The sequence below is a fragment of the Puma concolor genome, chromosome B3 (genome assembly GCF_028749965.1).
Source record: "Puma concolor isolate L17-30 chromosome B3, mPumCon1.1.hap2, whole genome shotgun sequence".
In the NCBI taxonomy this organism is placed as follows: domain Eukaryota; kingdom Metazoa; phylum Chordata; class Mammalia; order Carnivora; family Felidae; genus Puma; species Puma concolor.
Genome location: NC_141672.1, coordinates 4,215,165 through 4,236,367, shown reverse-complemented (window position 1 = coordinate 4,236,367; position 21,203 = coordinate 4,215,165). Strand labels below are relative to the sequence as shown.

Sequence of the window (21,203 nt, the reverse complement as noted above, 5' to 3'; positions counted from 1 at the left end):
ACAGGGCCGGCAGGGGGTGGGGGGCGGGTTGGAAGATTACCGAGGCTGCTGCTTGGAGCCCGACTTCGAGGCGGGCGCACGGAGAGGGGTCTGGCTGTCATCCGTATGCCGGGTAAGCTTGGGAAGGAGCAGGTTTGGGGGAGCGGAGGCCTGGTCTGTACTTAATAAGCTTCAAAGGCCTGTAGGTGTTAGATACGTGGGCCTGGGGCCCAAAACTAAAGGCAGAAATTCGGGAGTTGGGCTTGTAAATAGCCCTCACGTCCCTGAGATTAGATGAAAGTTCTGTTGAAGGCGTAGTGAGAGTGAGGAGTGCCAGGGACTGTGTCCTCCCAGACCCTGGCCCCCGTCACGCTGCCTCCGGAGGAGTGCTTTCAGCGGTTGGTGTGTTTCCCTACAACTTGGGGTTGGCCCGGCGGCCGGGAACACGGAGCCTGGAGCCTCACTGGTGACCTCACCTCTCCTCACCGGGAGGACGGGAAGGACAGACCCCCCCCTGGAGGTGTGGTGAGGGCAAGATGATTCGCAGAGGGCTCAGAGAGGGAGCCCTTGGTGGGCGCTCAGTAGACTTTGCAGGTAGAGGGGAGTCCCGGGGGCACCTTCCGCTCGGGGTTGGAAGGAGGGGCCTCTTGGGAGGTGAGATACCAGCAGTTTCAAAGGGGGAAAGAGTCCCTTTCCAGGACCACCCAGGCAGAGGATGAGCGTGTGTGCGGCGGAGCAGCTTATCACGCTGGTCCCGCGTGCGGCTCACCAGAGTGTTTCGCGCGGCTGCCCGTTGCACGTACGTGTACTCACGCGCACGCCGCGGTACTGACGATTCCACCTTCACCTCCTTCCCGCAGGTTCCCGGCACACGAAAATATCACACATGTTTGGACGGGTAGATGGATGGATGGAATGGAGTTAGAGTCTAGAAATCCACCCGACATTAAAAGTAGATGAAAATTTCTATCTAGGAATCAAGTATATCTTAACAGGTGATTCCCTCCCCCCCATTCACTCAAAAAATGAAAAATACTGTAAATGCTTGCTTATCGAGGTGCAGAGAAGACAGGAAGCGTCACCTGTAATTCCCAGCACACATCGTCAACCTCATCGTGTCTGTAGTTTTTATTGTTTTCGTGAGGTGAGACTGTTAGATTCACACCTTCCATCATCAGAGATGTCTGTGACCGCCTCCTCCCAGTCTGGCCAGTTGATCAGAGAGGTGAGCCCTCCTCCCTTCACCCCGCCAGTGTCCCTGTCCCGCCACAGGGCCCGGCCTCCACACCTGTTCAGCCCCGAAGAGAGGGCGCACCGGTCCTTTTCAGCCACCCTGGGGCAGCGGTGTCTGCAGGGCTGCTTCTCCAGTCTCTCCGCGGCTCCTGGGTTTCTCTTTGTGGCGCTGTGTGTGCGCTATGCCCGTGGGCCTCTGCTGGGCGTACGGGGCGCATCCGCTGAGCTCCCAGACCGCGGAGTGTGCCTTCCCTACACAGGCTCCTGGGGAGCAGAGCCCCCCACCCTCCCACCCCGGGAGCATTCAGCCTCTTGTGAAGCACCTGGAAGGGCTGGGGGGTTCGCTTTTTACCGCTAGTGGTTATGGTATCACTTTGTGTGTGATGATGAACTCAGACTTGTTTGTCTTTCTAGAAATTCTCATCATTTCAGGGGTGTATCCAGAGAGTAGTAACTTCAGAGGATCTTCAAGTATGTTTTGATAGTCGGGTAAGATGTGTGAGACGTAAAACCCCACCCGTGCTTGTCATCGTGGCTTCTGTCGTTGCTGATGTGTGGCGAGACCCTTTTGTCTTCGCTTTGCTCCCTCTCATGCGAGGCGAGGGCCGTCACGCTGGGTGGGTCCGTGCTCCTGTGGCCTTTGGGCGCGGTCCAGCTGAAGGGCCCACTGGAGGCGAGGCCGCGTCTTCTCTCTCGTTGGGACACCCAGCATCCCCGGGAGGGTAGAGCCGGGCCGAGCCTTGCAGCCATCTGTCCACTTTGGGGACAAGAGAGTGGTTGTGGGTATGTTGGTCGCTTTGTTTTTGTTGTTGCTTTTTTTAATCCGAGGAAGGAAATGAACGCGTAACGATCCATCAGCTCCTTAAAGCTTTTCACGCAGATAAAATGACATCCGATCACCTTTTAGGTGGCTTTGAAATACCCTTTCCTCACGCTTCCTGAGGGAAGCAGCTCTCCTTAAATGCATTTACATCGGCAAAGCCCTTAGTCGCCAGTTTTCCTTGTGGCTACATTATGGCTTTTCCAGCAGCTGCTGTGGTTTTTGAATTGTTTGCTTTAGTATTTTTGTTATAAATGAGTATCTGCATCCTAAAATTCACACCCGTTGCCCCCCAAATAATTTTCTCCTGCTTGTCATGTTGATAGTAGTAGGAAAAAATGAAAAGATGACTAAGTGCTTTTAGCAATGATACCTTATGTGGTTGCGGATTTATTTTTATTCGTGCTTCCTTTTAACTAGTTTATCATAGTTGGAAAATCTAGTCTGTTAATGCCATTAGCGGTGCTAGTTTTGGTGTTTGAGTTTTACTGGATTCATATCAGAAAAGGGACGGTTTCCTCGGAATTCAGGTGGGGATTGTGCAGGGCTGCTGGCGAACACTGGGGAGAGGTGAGGGTGTGGGAGCCCACTTCTGTGGCACACATAGACAGCCTGTGGATCTGCAGATTTTGTGTTTGGTTTTTTATTGAAGCAGAAATTGGCCTGGAGTGTTCTAGAATTTGACTCTTTAATGGAAACCCAGCGGCCGGTCCAGGTGACCTACCAGAGACTGAGTCTCCCTGCCGCCTCCCTGCCCTCGGCCCCCTCCCTGAACACCTGCCCCGCTCCATCCTCCCTCTGCTGGAATGGGGCTCACACCCTCCTCCACTCCTTTTCCTCCGCCACTTGTCAGTGTCCCCTGGGCTTCTCGTCTGCAGTCTGGGAGCGGGGGGGGGGGGGGGGGGGGGGGGGGGGGGCTTTCCTCTGGATCCCGCCTACTCCTCTCCCTGGTCCCTCAGACTCAGAACTCCCCGTGTTCTCTAAGGAAGCCTCCCTGCTCCTGCTCTGCCTGCCTGGGCCCTGCCGGAGTCACGGCCTCCTTCCGAGCCTCCCTTCCTGGTGTGTAGATAGAGCCAACCTCAGAGACTTTGTCACATGATGGAGGAACATTGTGGTTCTGCTGAGCTCCTGGCCTGGGGCAGCCACTCAGCACCAGCCCCTTCCTCTCTGATTTCCTTCATTTCCCTGATTTTCCTTCTGCTTTTGTCCTGCAGAAGTGGGTTTTTTGCAGAGCGTCACCCTCTCCTCGTCCTCCGTGCTTGGGGATCCTTCCTTGGGGATCCTGGGATGCCACAGATGCGGCTCGGCCTGTTCTCAGCTGCTTTCCTGGTCTTCCTTGCCCACTGGATGGGGACACTTTGACTTCTCCCAGCATGACCCCAATCCCATCCTTCTTTTTGTGGCCCAGTCGCTCAGGCTCCAAGCCCGGCAGCAGTCATACCCGCTTCTCCCCGTACCTCTGCTGCCTCCAGCCTAGTCCGTTGTTAAACAGCCCATCTTGCCATGCTGCCACCATCCAGTTCAAGACCTTTTTGTCCACACACGGTTGTCACAGCCTCCTGACTGGTTCCTCTCTCCCGCCCCCCGCCCCCCCCCCCCCCTCCGTCTTCCATGCTGTACCTTCTGCCAGGGACAGTGGGACAGTTTCTCTTTATCCCATCGCTTTCCTCTTCAGAAGCCTTCACTTCCTCGCTGTCTTGCAGCCTCACTGTCAGTAGAAACACAGTGTGAGCCACAGATTCAATCTTCTATTTTCTAGTAGCACGTTAAATAAGTTAAAAATAGGTGAAATTCTGGGGCGCCTGGGTGGCGCAGTCGGTTAAGCGTCCGACTTCAGCCAGGTCACGATCTCGCGGTCCGTGAGTTCGAGCCCCGCGTCAGGCTCTGGGCTGATGGCTCGGAGCCTGGGGCCTGTTTCCGATTCTGTGTCTCCCTCTCTCTCTGCCCCTCCCCCGTTCATGCTCTGTCTCTCTCTGTCCCAAAAATAAATAAACGTTTAAAAAAAAAAAAAAAAAAAAAAAAAAAAAAATAGGTGAAATTCAGATTTTATTTTCTCTGTAGAGTCCAAATATTATTTCAACATTAGGCAATATGAAATTACGAATGAGATAGTTTCCATAGTTTTTCAAGTTTTCAGAACCCAGTGTCTATTTTGCACACACAGCACATCTCACTTCAGACACACTTCAAGCTCTCAGGGCTTTGAGGTCATGGCCCAAAGCCCCTTAGCCTGAGACTTCACCATCCTGAGCACTGGTTCCAGTTGCAGACCTCATTCCCTGCAGCTCAGGGCTCCAGCCAAAACAGGTGCCACTCATGTCCCCAGACTGACCCGGACTGCTCCGTCCCGAGCCGCTCTCCATGTGGTCCTTCCTGCCCCAACTGTGCTCAGGAACTCTTCAGAAGGGCCCGGCTTCTACGGAGGGGTTTCCTCCCTGTGCGTGTCCAGATCAGGGCCCCATCGATCCTGGAGAATCCAACAGGGTAGTCCCGTTCCTTAGCACGGAGCGCTAAAATTCTTTCCCTTTTTCACTAGACGTTTTCAGGAGCGAAAATACACCTTTACGGTGTAGCGACCGGGCTTTGTTCTTTGTATTTATCGAATAAAACGTTCCAGGTATTTGTTTCTTAATTTGAAAAAAAGGAGTAAAATGCTTTCTCTTCTCTTCCTTTTTTGTTAAACCCAAACCAAATAATAACCAGAGCTGTTTAAATTCAGGGACTCTGCTAGCTAGGCCTAGGGTGTGCCTCCCTCCCCAGCTGTGCGTCCCAGGTGGGTTCGTGTCCTGTTTCTGGGCACCGGCGGGCGTTGGCCCTAGCCTTAGTCGATGCCTGTGGGTGGCACGGGAGACGGCACCCCACCCTGCCCGGTCTGTCCAACCTGCCCTGGTTCCCTTCTTTCCCTCGGATGCCGGGGGCTGGGTTCGCTGCCTGTCCCTGCTCCCAGTCTCCCACTGCACCTGGCAGCCTGCAGCCAGCCCCCACCGCCGGACAGAGTCCCGCCAGGCCCTCCTGCTCCTGCCGGAAATGGAAGTCGCTGTGACCTCCTCCCCATCGGCACCGTGTCTCCTCTCCTTGCTCTGTTTTTCTCCACAGCACTCGGCACCATCAGATCTTGCGGGTCTCACGGTCTTCCCCTCCCACTCGGACGTAAACGCCACACAGGAAGGAATGTCCGTCTGTTTTAATCGGCGCTGTGTCCGTGCCCGGCATGAATGCATTCAGTGAAGAAGAAGAGGGTGGTGAATGAATGAGTGAGTGAACGAGCGAGCGAATGAACGGGTGAGTGGGCGAGTGAATGGGACGGCAGGGAGGTTACCTGACCTCTGTGCGCCTCTGTCTCCTGGTGGGCAGTCCGGGGAGAACATCCGCCTTTCTGTGGGGAAACGGTGCTCTTACATTGCTGATGAAAATACAGGGTTCTGTCCTCCGTGGAAGGCGATTTGGCAGTATCTGTGAAAATCATAGATGTATATACCTTTTGACCCAGCTGTTTTACTGGGGTTCACCCTGCATGTATGCGCATACCCGTGAAAACTGCCATGTATGTGGGGTCATCCACTGCAACACGCACGTCTGTCAGTGCAGCCATATCATTGAATACTCTGCAGCTGTAGGAGGGAACGAGGACACTGTCCTTTTTCCTTTTTAAATTTTTTTAATGTTTATTTTTGAGAGAGACAGAGCATGTGTGGGGGAGGGGCAGAGAGAGAGGGAGGCACGGAATCGGAAGCGGGCTCCAGGCTCCCAGCTGTCAGCACGGAGCCCGACGTGGGGCTCGAACCCACAAACCGCGAGATCGTGACCGGAGCTGAAGTTGGACGCTTAACCGACCGGGCCACCCAGGCTCCCCGGAAGCTGTCTTTGTACCAGCACAGACAGATGGACAGACACGGTACTGAGCACATCCACATCGGCCTTGTCCGTGGACGCAGACGCTCCGGAGAAAGAAGCAGGAAGCTTAGTAACAGTGACTTGGGGACAGGTGCTCTGGAATGGAGGAGGGGGACGTGAGTAAGCTTTCTCCAGCAGACTTTCGTGTGCACTGCGAATGTGTCACCTATTCAAACAAAGCAAAAGCTGAGCTTGCAGGGTAATTTTGAGGTGAAAGAGCGTGTGTGCAGAGCCCCTTCCTTACCAGTGCCCGGCACGCAGAGGAGATCCTCCAGTGGGAAGTCGGCACCGCTGTCCGGCGTGCCCCAGACCTGGAGGAGACCCGGGGACCGCCCCTCGAGGCCCGTGCTTTCCCCACGCTTGAGCACGTGACCTGCTAGGGAGCGCCCCTTCCGCCTTCGAGCTGGCGCCGGGGGCCTTGGCTTGTCGCGGTTCGCGGTCGCCTGCGCTGCTGGGCCGGACTCGCAGGTGCTGGGGCAGACCCGTGTGTGCTCAGACGCCCGGCGGGCGCAGAGTGGAGGCTCCGCGGTTTGTCCGTCAGGTGCGCCCACAGATCTGCTGGCACTCATCTCCGTGCCCCTTTTCAGTCGGGAATGAAAGCTCTAAGTGGGTTCTGTCCTCCCAGGAACCTTTGCTGTAACCGTAGCGCTGGAACTATCTCCCTTCACGCCTCACGTTTGTTGGACAGTATTATGAGTTGGAATTCTCACGAATTATTTTTGTTGTGTCTCTTTAAGCGGCACACGAAATGTTCTCCTAAGCACAGTGCTGGAAGTTTTTAAGTCTGTCCTTAAAAATTTCCACACAGGAGAGAGCGGCAGAGGTGTTGTGCGGGCAGGACCGCGATCTGGCTGTGGTGACGCGTGAGGTGCAGGAACCGAGAGCCGTGGGGTCGGGGGAAGGACGGCGGCCTGGCCGCCCGCCCGCCCGCCCGCCAGCCCGAGTTGGCGTTGCAGCCCCCGGCCGCCTGACCGGGCCGCCACCCCAGGGGCCGAGGGCCACGGCGGCCTGAGGCCTGCTGGGGCAGCCTGGGCCCGGTGGGTACAGCAGGGTCCGATGGGTGGGGAAGGCCCCGAAGTCACCTCTGGAACCTCTTGTGGAGAAGCAGTGAAGGCCTAAGGGAGACCCTGCCAGAGTGGTCGCTGGGCTTTTAGGTTGCCCGTGTCGGAGTAGGTCAGGTGCCTTTTGGGGGCGGGTAGGAAGGGAAAGAGGGACGAGAACATCGGCTGTGTCCCCAAGGCCAGCTTGTGCGTCTGTGTTAATGAAGGGGGCCGGCCGGGCCGTCCTGCAGCTCCCACACCGGGGCAGTAAGCAGCGTCACCTGCCGCTCGGTGACCCCTGCCCGACCCCCCGGGCCCCGCGTGCTGTGCAGGGCCGGGCCTCCCTCCTCTCCCCTTGCGTGGGCTAGTCATCTGGAGGAGCTTGCAGGGTTCATTCATCTCTTCTGTGAAGACAACAGGTTATTTCACGTTCTGTGATTTTCTGTAAGAGGCTGCGCGCGCAGGATGTGCGCGCCAGGCAGGTGGCGGGGGAGGGAGGGCGGTTTGCGTCGGCCCTGAGGCTCGGGCTGGGAGTCCCGGCCGCTGGGTGAAGCGGTACGTTCCACTCACCGGGGTCTGCTGGGCTCCCGGGGAGACGGGTGCCGGGAATGTTTGGCAGGAGGAGTGTCTACAAACGTGGGAGTCTTAGGCACTTGTGGATGGTTTCTGGTGATGTGATCGGGGACCGGGCACCCCGGAGAGGGGCACCGTGAGCCCCGCGGCCAGGTCCGCCAGCCGGGCAGCGCGCGCTTCTTGTGCCTTGGGGTGGTTTTTACTTTGGCCTTTTGTTCTCTGGTTTTAAAGGCCGGACTCCCGATGTGTGCCTTTTAAAGGAACGGCTGGTCAGTGGAGCAGAAATTAGCACGGAGCAGAGCGGCAGTGGGCAGGCACATACTCCCGAATCAATCGTCTGTTTGTTTTTTTAAACACCACCCTGTTCCAGAGAAGATTTGGAGGAAGTACTTATAAAGATGCACACAGGACAGCGACTGGGAGTGAGGAAGTTTCAGTGAAGCCAGGGCTGAGGTGGAGCCCAGGAAGTGTGCGTTGAAGTCCCGTGTGCTGTTGCCAGCGGCTGCACAGGGACTGCCCACCCTGGAGCGGCCACAGCAGGGGGGCAGGTGTAGTCAGCACATGACTTACATCGCCGCCATAAGACGCAGAGGGGCCAGGAGGCGTAGCGCTCCCCGCTGTGAGGACCTCGAGATTTTCCCGGGGGTCTTCGTAGAGAGGATGCTGTGTGTAGGTGCCAGGAATCACAGATTCAGACGCTCCTAGCCTAAGAAACGAAAGTTGCCCCGGGGGCTGGCCCTGTGACCAGTGTGTCCCAGCGCCTGGTACAGTGTGTGGCTCAGAGTAGGCTCTCGACAGTGTGTGTGGAATGACTGACTCCCTCAGCGAAAGCCAGTGGCCTAACGCCCAAGCGCGATTCTAGAGAGTAATTCTACAAGGGGCCCAGATGCTCTTCGCTGGCTTGGCCGACCGCGGGATAGAGAGTGCAGTGCCTGGACGGACTTCCCTTCTCACCGAGAAGCAGACACGTTTCTTGCTGGAAAAGTTGACCGTTAAAGCTGCTCCATTGTGATAACTTGTTCTCCTTTGTCTTCACAGAGACTAATAGACAAGTCACGCGTAACCTGTGTCAAATGGGTTCCCGGTTCGGAAAGCCTTTTCCTAGTAGCCCACGCCAGTGGGAACATGTACTTGTATAATGTGGAGCACACTTGTGGTACCACAGCCCCCCACTACCAGCTTCTGAAGCAGGGCGAGAGCTTTGCCGTGCACACTTGCAAGAGCAAATCCACGAGGAACCCTCTCCTTAAGTGGACGGTGGGCGAGGGGGCCCTCAACGAGTTTGCTTTCTCCCCAGACGGCAAGTTCTTGGCGTGTGTGAGCCAGGACGGGTTCCTGCGGGTGTTCAACTTCGACTCGGTGGAGTTGCACGGCACGATGAAGAGCTACTTCGGGGGCCTGCTGTGTGTGTGCTGGAGCCCGGACGGCAAGTACATCGTGACGGGGGGCGAGGACGACCTGGTGACGGTCTGGTCTTTCGTAGACTGCCGAGTGATAGCTAGAGGCCACGGGCACAAATCCTGGGTCAGTGTTGTGGCGTTTGACCCCTATACCACTAGCGTGGAAGAGAGCGACCCCATGGAGTTTAGTGGCAGCGACGAGGACTTCCAGGACCTCCTCCATTTCGGCAGAGATCGAGCCAATAGCACGCAGTCCAGGCTGTCGAAACGGAACTCGGCCGAGAGCCGCCCCGTCAGCGTCACGTACCGGTTCGGCTCCGTGGGCCAGGACACACAGCTCTGCCTCTGGGACCTCACGGAAGACATCCTTTTCCCCCACCAGCCGCTCTCGAGAGCAAGGACACACACAAATGTCATGAACGCCACGAGCCCTCCCGCCGGCAGCACTGGGAACAGCGTCACGACGCCCGGCAGCTCCGCGCCCCCGCCCCTGCCCCGCTCCAACAGCCTCCCGCATTCCGCCGTCTCCAGCGCCGGCAGCAAGAGCAGCGTGGCCGACGGGGCCATCGCTTCCGGGGTCAGCAAATTCGCGACACTCTCCCTGCACGACCGGAAGGACAGGCACCACGAGAAAGACCACAAGCGAAACCATAGCATGGGACACATTTCCAGCAAGAGCAGCGACAAACTGAACCTGGTTACTAAAACCAAAACGGACCCCGCTAAAACCCTGGGGACGCCCCTGTGTCCTCGGATGGAAGACGTTCCCTTGTTAGAGCCGCTCATCTGTAAAAAGATAGCACACGAAAGACTGACTGTGTTAATTTTTCTTGAAGACTGTCTAGTCACTGCTTGTCAGGAGGGATTTATTTGCACATGGGGAAGGCCTGGTAAAGTGGTAAGTTTTAATCCTTAATGCTGCACCAGATCTAGAACTCGAATAGGTAGTGATTTTTTTCTTGCGGGAGGGTGGGGTGTACAATGAATGTGAATGGCACTTCGTACTCTTAATGTAAATCTAAATGCATCAGAGCCATAATTTTGGATACTGCATGCCATGTAATTCTGAATCATTTGATAATTCAACTTAGAACGTTTAAAAAAATATAATCAAACTAATTGCCAGCCAAGTCAGTCACCCTCCTGGGAATATATAGAGTCCCAAGGTTAGCGTTCCTGTATTAGACGACTTCGATTTTAGGAAAATCATGACCGTGTGGGGAACAATGACTTTCAATGCTAAAATTAAAATTTCTGCTTTAACTGGAATATTTTTGCTTAACTACTCAATTAGAATGTTGTACACCTGATCGGAGTGTGTGTTCAGTATGGGCGGCCATTAATTGTCATTTATAGGCCAGTTTTTATCTTAATCATAAAATGTTTAGGAATCTATGAAATTTAACTTTAGGAACAAAGCATTCAGCAGGGTTGATTGATATTATTTTTACATTGTTCTGGCAATCCACAGAAAGAGAAGAGCCTTAATTTTTAAAACCCATTTTAGTCATTTTATGACAATTAAAATTGTTTATTAATAAACATCTTTTTTCAAAGAAGCAGTTTGTAGCACTTTGATTGAGAATCTGTGCACTAAACAAAACCCCACACTCCTCCGAGCCTGGCTGTCCCGGGGACCGTGGGCCGAGGGCGCCAGCAGCGGTGGTCACAAGTGCCTGTTGCCACAGAAGCCGAGACCCTTCACGTTGGATGCGTTTTGCTTATGTTTTTTTTTTTCCAACAAGGGAAAGGCGGTTTTGGTTTCTTTTGTGGTTTTTTTTGTTTTGTTTTTTGTTTTCTCGTGTGTGTGTGGGTTTTGTTGTTGTTGTTGTTTGACGATGTTTTTTGGTCAAAAAGGCACGACCGTGGCCCGGGACAGACTCCGCAGCCCCGTTTTGTGAAGATTCCAGGCGCTTCCAGAGGGGGCGCTGGTCTGGGTTTTGTTTTCCCCGCCCAGAGTCGGGGGGGGGGGGGCGCAGGTGCAGGTTGCCCCCTTCTCTTCTTACTGGACGGCTGTCGTGGCTCCGCTTGGGCTCTGTCCTCAGTGGCTTCCTGCCAGAGGGCCTCACCCCTGGCCCTGGTGGCCTCGTGGCTGCTCGGGAGCCGTGGGAGCGGCCGTGGGCGCTTCCCTCCGGGGGACCCCGAGCTGCTTCTGCCCGGGCGCTGCAGTCTCGGGTTCTCACGCCCGTGGTCCCGATCACCTGTGCGAGGAGTTGCAAGTTCCAGTTTCACCTGGAGGACCCGGTTCTTTGAGCTGCGTGTCTTAGGTTCAAGACGGCGGTTATCTTGTTTGTTAACTTATTTTGGTCGTTTCGGTTTGTTTTCTGTGTTGCACACCTTTGTGATGAAGCCTAGAGATGCTGCTCGTGACACCGGTTTGAGTAGTGGCTGTGATTCAGCGAAGCAGACACCGGGGGGCTTTCCTGTCTCTGCAGCGCCCCCAGCTCTGGTGCCGGAGCAGCGGCTCTGTGTGCTCCTCCCGCAGCCCGTCCCCACCTTCCCCGGGCCCGCTTCCAGGGCCCCCGCTTCCCGGGCCTGCTTGCCTCCCCCCGCGCCTCCCGCTGGGGCCATCCGCTCTACCCACCCTGCCCCTTGAATGCAAGGGGTTTCTGTTACCGATGGCAGTGCTCTGCCCCGCGAGAAGCCTGCTGGCCTGCCGGGGGCATCTCGCCCCTGCCGTTTGTGCGTCGTGTCCCCGGGTATATGTTCGTGTCCCGTTGGCTTGTAAGATACGGTCCTCTGTTCCTAAATGTTAACTGACCTAAGGTTAGCAAAGTCAGCCGGCCTTGGGGACGGTTTCAACTTTGGAAGCGAAATCAGGCTGTCGGATGGAGAGATTCGTAGCCAGCACTCCAGGTGTGGTTTTACATCGTTTTAGAGATTTCATTTCAAATGCTTCTGAGGCATTGAGTATGCAGTTTCAAAATTCAGGACTTGTATTTGGCCCAGGTAACGAGTGGCTGGTCCCAGGTAAGTAGCCTTCGTGGGGAAGCTTATGCTGACCTGGTTCTGAGGGCATCGCTCCAAAGCCGTGATGGGTGCGCTTTCTGGGGACCGGGCGCTCTCTGATCCCTTTCACCCCCTGGCATCCTTAGCTGCACGGGCTGCGGTAAGGGAGGGACGGCTCGGGGGGCACTGCTGGGCGACCCAGGCGGAGTCTGTCGGTGGGAGTCGGGGGCAGGAGAGGCAAGAGGAGGAGAGTATGGTTTCCTTAAAATCAGGCCTCGCCATGTGCTAATAGGAGCCCGTGGTGTTTCTCTCCCCAACCCCCTCCCCCCACCCAGTGTTAAAGACCATGGTCCTGTCACAGTTTGGGATTTGGGGCTTGGTCACAATCTTGTTCTTCCAGTTTCTGGGGTCCCCTCTCCGGGGACTTGCTGGGTGTCAGGAGCTGGGGAGCGCCGCATGGCCCGCTCTTGTGACACCCACCCCCTTTCCTGCAATCCGGAGGAGCAGGAGTAGAGCTGCTGGCCGCTGGCTGGCGGAGGGGGCGCTTGGAGGGGCGGGCCCCCCTTAGGCTGGCTTCCCATGATGACTCCTGCAGCTGTGGGGTGCGGGGAGGGGGGCCCCCGGGGTCCTGATCTCAGGTGTGTAGGGCCCAGGGCCGAGCTGCTTCCACGGTGGCCCTGGGGTGATTTTGTAGTTTCCGCACCAAACTTGGAGCTTCCTCACTGAAACTGTTTCAGATGTTTTCGCTTAAATATTATCCTGAGCAAGAGTATCTTTTCTAACCCAACTTCTGGAATAGAACGGCTTTTGGCAAGAGGAGGCCGTTACTGCTTGGCCAGCACAGCTTTCCTATCGTGCGTGGTCCTTTCTGCCTGCCCTGCCCCGGCTCGCCTCTCTCCAGCCTGCCGTGCTGTGGCTTCCGAGCCCCCCTGGCCACCCCAGCCCTTCTCTGAGATCCTCCCTTACTCAGGGGCCGGGGGGTTAAAATCCCTTCGAGGGCTGGAGAGAGAAGCCTTTGGCAAACGCCGCCTTCTTCTAAAAGCAGATGTGTAAGAGGCAGTGGGCAGACTCCGGAAAAACAGTCAGTAACTTTGGGTTCTACATTCACTTAAATAGTGGTAAAGAATCCTAATTTTGTCTCGTGTGCTGACTGAAGCTTCTAGCGTTTTTGAAATGTTCTGCGCGCCATTGCCTGGAACCGAGCGTCCGCGCCTCTGGCGGGAAAGGGGGAGTCAGCTCTTCAGGGGCCACGGGAGCAAAGCGCCTCGAAGCTGCACCTGTCTGCGGGCCCGCGCACACGTCCCGGGGGACCCGAGTCCCAGCTGGCGGGTAGCCGGGTAGCCGCACCCCCGGTTCCTCCACTGAATCCTTAAGACCCTCGTCAGATACTGAGTTTGTGCAGAACTCGGTGGAGCTGCTCGGTCAGACGTCTGCACCGCGTACGGGGCTCCCCTCTCTCCTTGGGAGGGAGACGTTCGGTTCTTTGTTGGGGAAGCTCAGAGGGTGAGGGGGGAAAGCCTGAGGGTCAGGGAGGGCCGGGGAGGGAACCCGAGAAGGACCTAGCAGCAGAGCTCCCCAGGCTCTTCCGGGAGAGAGGCGCGGAACGAAGCGTCCCGCTCTGCGCCCGAGGGCTCGGCCAAGGCCGGCCTGTCCGAGGCCCCGGCACTGCCCCGCCCCTCCTGGCCTCTGAGCCCCTGTCCCGTTGTGTGGGCTGCGCCCACGGTCGGGGTGTCCTCCCTCAGCAGGGAGCCTCCACGTGTGTGTGGTGGGCTTGATAAGTGACCTGGCAGCGTCAGCCGTCCCGGGGGCACACCAGGGGCCGATTGGCGAGGCCCCCCGTCAGCACGCCTGTCGCACTGGGCTGCTTGGGACGGTCATGTGTTCGGGTCGTCAGGGGGCTCAGCGCCGTGAGCCCGGTGATGGCCCGCGAGCGCCGATGGCAGGCTGGAGAACAGGGTCCAGGTCTTGCGTTGAAAAGCACTTGGGTTCAGAGCCCAGGTTCTGAGCCGTAAGAAAATGCGCCCTCCCCCAACCCCGTGGAGGGGACAGTCCCCCTGGCACCTCGGTCACACTCCAGCTGCTGCCTCTCAAAGGGCAAAGGAAGAATTTCCTGCGTTTCTTATTTCTGTATACCTAAGTTTATTAAGGACTGCTGTGTTAGGTGGCATTGTATAAAATTGTAGGATTATTTACGTTTAATGAAAATCAGAAGTGAAATTTGTGTCCTTTGTTACGTTTTCATCTAACTTCTTGACAAATAAATTTGATGAAGAGGCTTCCTAACGTGACATGCTGGTAAGTTAAGTTCTTAACTGTTACGGATATTAATGAGGCTTTCATGGCAGTATTGGTGATTTCTCATGTTAAGAAAACGGTGTTTGTGTGGCACCGTCTTGGGTCTTAGCTGTTCCCTCGTCCCCGTCGCGGCCGGGGCCTCCCCGCCCACGCGTGTCCCCAGGCGCTCGGGGGCCCTCTGTCCGTAAACGCGTGCCAACACCGGACGCGTGGACGGCTTCCAGTGGTCACTTCCACAGCAAGGCTGTACGGCAGTCCCAGCTGGCCGGAGAAGGAAGCTTCTCGGTGCTCATTCATGTCGAGAGCGCCAACAGCCACGGGAGTTCCCACGCTTCCGCCCAGTTCCGCGTCCTCGTGACTGGAGACTCACTGCTCTGAGCGGCAGAGGTGCCGACGGTCCCGTCTGGGCCAGGGCTGCCGACGGACTCCTCGGCCGCACCGGGTGAAGGTTCTCGGCGACGGCGCCGACGCGCGAGGGGGCGGCCTGGGCCGCCAGCGGCTCGGCGTCGGGCGTCCCGTTGGGTTCCCTAGCCAGTAGCTGGGGGCACCGAGGCGGGCCGGCTCCTGGAGGAGCTCCTGTCCCGGGCTGTCCTCGTCTTCCTCCTCGTCTCACATGGCCCGCCTGAGGCCTCGTGGCCGCCGTGGAGCCATCCTTCCGGAGACGCCCGGCCCACGTGGGGTGGGAAGAGTCAGCGGTTCGCCTCGTCCTGCAGGGAGGTGTCCTCCCCCCCGCCCCCGGCCCCCCAGCTGCACCCCGGCCTCTCTGGCCCCGAGCCCCTCGAGGCCGGACTCGAGCCTGGATCTACAGGGGCCCCGGAGGCTGTGGGAGGTCACCTGCTCGGGCCCCGGGGCTGCTCCTTGACAGGAGACGTTCGGGCCTGGAGCTCCCTCCGGGCTGCCTCTCCGTGTGCTCCGGGGGCTGGACCCCGACCCCTCTGACGGTGCCGTCCTCCCGAGCGCCCGGCGCGAAGTGTCGTGCACTTCGCCTCTCACGCTAAGCTGCCAGCGCAGACGAGCCTGTCACTCGTCCGCCCTCACAGCGGCCGACCTGATCTCCCGACAGCAGCAGCAGCATGTTTTTCCCTTAGCGGGGAGTAGCTTTTCGGCCCTAAACGCTGCGAGGTTGACAGCAAGTTGAGAAAGACACCCACAACATTTTAATCTTTTAAAAATAGTCTGTGCCTTGAAAAAATACTCCATCCTCCCGTGTGTCTGCCTGTGGGAAGAAACCGTCGATTGTGGACCCGTGGTCTCCTGCAAGGGACAGAGCCTCTGGAGGCGCCCGGTCCCCTCCCCTCCTTGAGTGCTGGTGGCCTCCAGACCGGCATCTCGCTCTGGGTGGGGGCCAGGGTGGCCGAGACCCTCTTGAAGCGACTCCAGCCAGAGGCGCTTTTAGGGTACACAAGAGCGTCCTCTCCTCCTGCCGTAGGAAGGGGGTGCTTTTTCCCCAGGCAGAGTTCTGAGCTGCCCCGACATGCTTGTGCCCCAAGAAAGCCTTTTGCCCGGGTGTCTGAAAAGAGCATCATCTTCTCCGGGTGAGTTTCTCTTGGGGCATCAGGCCGAGTGGTCTCCCTGGGGGAAATTGTCACCCCCGATGTGACCTGTCGTTGGGCAGGTCAAGGCTACCACAGGGACAGGGTCTGTTTACTGCCCAGCAGGAGCCAAGGCCCCAGGCCCAAAGTGAGCAGTGGGTCGGGGGCCACGAGGGGCCCTGGGGGGGGGGCGTTGTGGGGGGGGGTTACCCTCGCGGGGAACCAGGGCTGCGCTGTGCCCACCCCTGACCCTGGCCGTGCGGTCCGGGGCTTCGGCTCCGCCAGGCTTCCACGGGCTCTTCATGCAGCGCTTGGGTCACGCGAGCCGTGAGGGTCTCGTGGAGGGTCAGGCAAGAGGGGTGTGTGGCTCGGGCGTTCTGGAAGAAGTTAGCCTGCTGAGATTTCTCACTGTGCCCGTGCCATCTGTAGAAGGACATCAATTTACAGATGGCATCTGCCTGTTAGTCTCTGTGTGACCAAGAGCTGGAGTATCTCCTCGCTTAATTTTCGAGTGAGATCTCTAGCAGCAATAAAAGGGCAAGTCTGGTGACGGCGGGACGGCCTAGTAAATATTAGACTCCGGATTGTCACTATTCCGGTAACCGCTTCCTTCCTGGGGCCTGATAGGGTGTTAGGCAGATTCGCGGGGTCTGGGCTGGGGCAGACTTGCTGTTCGTGAAACTGGTCCCCACACCGCTGAGGACACCGACACGGCAAGGTCGTCGGGCAGGCCAGACGGGCACGGCTGTCTCTAAACCGGGCCTGGTCTTTGCTGTCCCCTCCCCGTGAAAATAACCAGTGAGGACGCAGTAAAGTGCAAGCCGGCCTCGGGAGCAGGCAGACCGGGCGGCAGGGCCACTGTGCGTCTGCCACGGATGGCAGGTCCGGGGACCGCCCCCCCCCCCCGGGATGCGCCCCAAACTGTTTTTACGTGACGATGGCAGCTGGCCTCCCTCCTGAGAGTGGTCTGGTCTCTGTTGGGGGCCTGTGTGTGTTCTCCATCTTTCTCTTTGTCCCCCAGTAACCTTTAAACTAAAGCACGGCGTACAGAGAGAAGGTGAGCTTGACGTTGAATTTTTGTTTGAGTGGCAGTCTTTCCCCGGTGTCTCTGCTGTCCACGGCAAAGCGAGTTCCATCTGTAGGAGGCGAACGGGTGTGGGTCTGCGTCCCACTGACCTCCCGCTACCGGTGGCGAGACCCGGCCCTCGCCCGCTGCCTGTGTCAGACGCGCCCTCGCGCCCTCCAAGGAACGTCACGGACCCTCACCCGCACGCCAGAAGCACCTGCACCCCGGGGTTCGGGGCTCCCTGGGCGGGGCCTGGGTGGCCCGCTGGTGGTCCTGCTTCCGCCATTCTGTCCCTTCTCCCTTTGCTCTGGTTGAGGGCTCCAGGGAGCCCTCAGGTCTCTCACCCACAGCCGGGCCTGGCATCCCGGGCTGCTCGCCAGCTCGTTACCCGAGGGGCGGCACCCTGGGGGTGGGTCCCTGGCGCGCACTGCTGCACCGTGTCCGTTATTAAAGATTCGTTCACCAGGGTTGACATCGGAAGGGCTAATAACCCTGTTATCCGGACCCTGCCGCTCCCTGGACACGTGGCAGTAGAGGGTTGTGAGGAGGGGTGGCGTTGGGGTGGTCGCTCACTTAGCTAACCTTCACGGGTTGATTCTGTGTTGAAATAACATGGGATATATTAGGTTAAATATATTGTTTCACCTTTTTCTCACTTGTTAAATGTGCTACTAGAATTTTAAATTTCACACGTGGCTTGCCTTGACCTTGTGTTGGACCAGGCCGGTCTAGAGATAACACCTTCCCTAATGTGGGGGGGGGGGGTGCCTTTCTCAGAGTGTCCTTGGTATTTAAATAAGTGCAGCCACCGCTGAGCAGGGTGTGCGGCTCTGTCCCCAGACCAGATCGTGGTTCTCCCGTTGGCGGGAGGAGCGTAGTAGTTTTCTCTGGTTTGGAGAGAAAAGCGAGGTCTTTATTTTGTAGACTTGACAAGCTGTCCAGGACACCCCGTAGCTCCCGGAAACCACTCTGTTAGTCGGAATCACCTGAAACCTTGATGAGGGAGGCAGCAATCCTTGTGTTAAAGGTTTCCTCACGTTGCCACCGAGAGGGCGTCGGGCCTTGCCTTGCCGGCCTCCCCGCCGCTCCGTGGAGGCTGGGAGGCGGCCCCGGTCAGCGGCGGCCCGAGGTCGGGTGTGCTGGGCCGTCTGTCCCGCGGCCCCTTGATGGGTGTGAGCGGGAAACACGGGGTGGGGGGGGGCGCGTCAGACCAGGCTTGTGCTCCTGGACGCCCTGCGCGGGGCTCGGTTGTCACACCCCGTTGGCCCTTGGCTTCCTGCTCGTGTCCAGAGTCACGGGGGGGGGGGGGGGGGGCAGTCTGAAGAAACGAGGCGTGAGTGGGGGGGCCAGCAACTTGCCCGGCTTCCCTCCGGCCAGGTGTGGGCACGACCCCGGGGTGTCCGCACAAGTGCAGTGGGTGGAAACACAGCCGCGGTTGCGTGGAGTTCAAGGCTCGTCGTGGGTCCACGAGTCACGGACGGAAGCATTTTGGGGGACAGCGTAAGCGTGTGTTCACAGAGCCGAAAAGCCGTAGCTTCAGCGTTGCCCTCTTGTGACCTGAAACTTCTCCGCGACAGTCGCCCACCAGCCCGTGACGGAACTCCGTGATGAGCACACACGCGCACCCACGCCCACGGTTAGCTCTCGGCCGCGGCCCCGCTCACACGTGGAGTGCCAGAGGCCTCCCGCCTGCCGGGAGGGGCCGCCCCGTGGCACACACACCACCTCCTGCACCCTGTTCCCCGAGCCGACACAGCGCGGGTGTGGGCCGCGTTCTGGCCCTCCCCACCCGTGGCCCAGATCCTTCTCTGTCCACCGGCCGAGTCCACGCTGGTGCTAAAGCCGGGGGTGGGGGGGGGGGGGGCGGCACCACCGTCGCACCCCAACCAGAGCGCGCCGACCGGCTCACGGGGCCGGGTGTGCAGGTGGGGTGGCCGTGGCCATGGGCGCCAACGGGGACCTCTCCTGGGGACCTCGCCGTGGCCGTGAGCCGCGGCCTCTGGGGAGGGTGGTGTACGGCCGCCCCTCGCCTTCGGGCCCACAACGTCCCGGGGACCCCGGGCCAGCCCTGCCCACTGGAGGACAGCCAGGCAGGGGCCGGGTTCAGTGGCTCCTGATTAGTTAGGAATGTCACACAATGACATGAATGACAATGAAGTAGAGGACAGAGGACACTGGCTGACAGGCCGACAGGGTAACTCTGGTCACGCGAGCCGGCTGGCGAAGGAGGAGTGTAGCTTTCTTGGCTGCCCCGTGTTTTGCTGGATTAATGTAAACTGCTTTGTTTGCAGGGCTTATTGTCATCCCAAAACCAGGCCAGCTCTCCAGGTGGAACTGTAGTATAGTGACCCACGCGGTCCTGAGGGAGCGACGGACAGAGGCGGGAGCCCCGGGCGCGGACACTCGCGGAGGCAGCTGTCACCCGGAGTCGTGGGAAGACCCTCGGGGCCCGCTCGAAACCGCCTTCTCTGCCACTCACCCAAAGAAGCCATTGCCATTTTTAAATCGTTCTTGTGGGGCTGCAGTAAAAAATAAGAAATGGGATTTTCTTGCTTTTTACTCGAAAGTTCAATGTAATTAAAATCTCACATATATATGTGTGTGTGTGTATATATCCATCCATATATATATATATATATATAGTATATACATACACACATAGTGTAAAACGTTTCTTGGACAAGAAATCCCCTTAAACTCAACTCTTACAAATAGCACTTCACTCTGGTTTTGCACTGATGTCTTTATACTTAGGTGGTCAGAAGGCAACGCGGAGGGCACTCGTGAAAGTTGTCACCTTCTGACGGGAATCTGCCATTCAGGACGGTGGATGCTGCGATCTGAGATCTTCACAAGTCGTTTGCACTTAAAATAGTTCACTGCTGTTAGGAAATGACTTTAAATATGGGTCTCACGGACTCACGGCCCTCCAGGGTGTATAGATGCTTTTTAATCTTAACATTTATTTTAATACTGTTGTTTCCAGTGTAGTCTGGCTCTGTATTATATGTACAAATAATGGAATTCTGCTTCTGGGGGACGTGGTTATTCAGTAATTTTCATCAATTTAAGAGTGATATTTCTAATTCATGAAAAAAATAATATTAAAACTATCTTGAATACACCATTTGTTTATCTTTTGTCAAGTCGGCTCCGCTTTTTTTTTTTTTTTTTTTCAACGTTTATTTATTTTTGGGACAGAGAGAGACAGAGCATGAACGGGGGAGGGGCAGAGAGAGAGGGAGACACAGAATCGGAAACAGGCTCCAGGCTCCGAGCCATCAGCCCAGAGCCCGACGCGGGGCTCGAACCCACGGACCGCGAGATCGTGACCTGGCTGAAGTCGGACGCTCAACCGACTGCGCCACCCAGGCGCCCCAAGTCGGCTCCGCTTTTAATGTAACCTTTTGTTCAATTAAAGTTTGGCATAAAATTACCTTTTTCCACCACGTTCCCGGAAGCCCTCTCTGCTGGCAGTGCCCCGGCCAGGACGGGCCGTTCGAGCGAGCGCAGCTCAGCTGGAGAGTTCCGCGGCCCCGTCTTCAGGCTCACCGTCACGGCCGTCGTGGGTGCCTGCACGTGTGCGGACGGGTTCCGGCGAATCGTTCTTTCCTTCCGGCTCTAAGGCCCGGCTGTTGTCACTGGAAGCCCGTGAGCGCTCGTCCGTCCGTCGGCCTCTGGGGAGCGTGGAGGGCTCCGTTCGCCATGGGGACTGAGGGCCCCGGGACCGTGCAGGATTTGTGTTTGGTGGAAACCGGCTCAGGAACGGCTCTGCGCGGAGGTCGCGCCACAAACACTCGTCGACTCCACAGGCGAGAGAACCGCGGTGAAGTGCAGCGGCCAGGCAGAACATTCTCGGCTTTAAAAAGCCGTACGCAGCTGCACCCCCTGAAGGCATTTTTATTTGGTGTGGCCGTAAACCAGGAGCGTGTGACTCGCATCTCTCTAAGCGAGCACATTAGTCTGGGGCACTGCCCACACGACCTAGGGGGAAAAGCGAGCGTACGCCCTTCGAGATGTGCACGGTTTTCATCGTTCCTGTGAGTGCAGCGACAGGACCGATGCTTCACCCCAGGCCGTGGCTGCTTCTCAGAGGAGAGGCCCGGTACAGCTGCTCACGGAGCCTCTGGGTCCCAGGGACGTGCACTTTGGGGAAGGTGAATACCAGGAAGCACGGACACCCTGTTGTTTTAAGTGAAACAATCGATTTATGTATCCTGTACATCCGGTACGACCTGCGCATTAAAACAGCACGTCCCTGGGGCGCCTGGGTGGCTCGGTGGGTTAAGCGTCCGACTTCAGCTCAGGTCACGATCTCACGGTCCGTGAGTTCGAGCCCCGCATCGGGCTCTGTGCTGACCGCTCAGAGCCTGGAGCCTGTTTCCGATTCTGTGTCTCCCTCTCTCTCTGCCCCTCCCTGTT

At 57.5% G+C, this 21,203-nt stretch overlaps 2 protein-coding genes across 13 annotated transcripts in view; one reads left to right on the top strand and one right to left on the bottom strand.

Moving 5' to 3' along the window:
* WDR20 (WD repeat domain 20) overlaps nt 1-19,211 on the top strand; it is a 64,384-nt gene extending 45,173 nt beyond the window's left edge. For 6 of the 9 annotated variants that reach the window (XM_086708772.1, XM_086708770.1, XM_086708771.1 and 3 more), the window contains 2 exons: nt 8,578-9,837; nt 19,073-19,211. In XM_086708772.1, the coding sequence (XP_086564898.1) occupies nt 8,578-9,837; nt 19,073-19,126 (1,314 nt within the window). In that variant the 3' untranslated portion in view covers nt 19,127-19,211. Of the gene's footprint in view, nt 1-955; nt 975-8,577; nt 9,838-19,072 lie in introns of those variants that run through there. The other 3 variants (XM_086708778.1, XM_086708777.1, XM_086708776.1) reach the window with 2 other exon arrangements.
* The window catches only part of MOK (MOK protein kinase), a 71,468-nt gene continuing 63,832 nt past the window's right edge, over nt 13,568-21,203 (bottom strand). Inside the window, exons 8-9 of one of the 4 annotated variants that reach the window (XR_015252003.1) lie at nt 16,647-16,851; nt 13,568-16,138 (exon numbers count right to left, since the gene is read on the bottom strand). Coding sequence is in view for 1 of the 4 variants with exons in the window: in XM_086708781.1 (XP_086564907.1) it covers nt 19,082-19,300 (219 nt within the window). In the remaining 3 variants the exon portion in view is untranslated. Of the gene's footprint in view, nt 16,139-16,646; nt 16,852-17,672; nt 19,301-21,203 lie in introns of those variants that run through there. The other 3 variants (XR_015252004.1, XM_086708781.1, XR_015252005.1) reach the window with 3 other exon arrangements.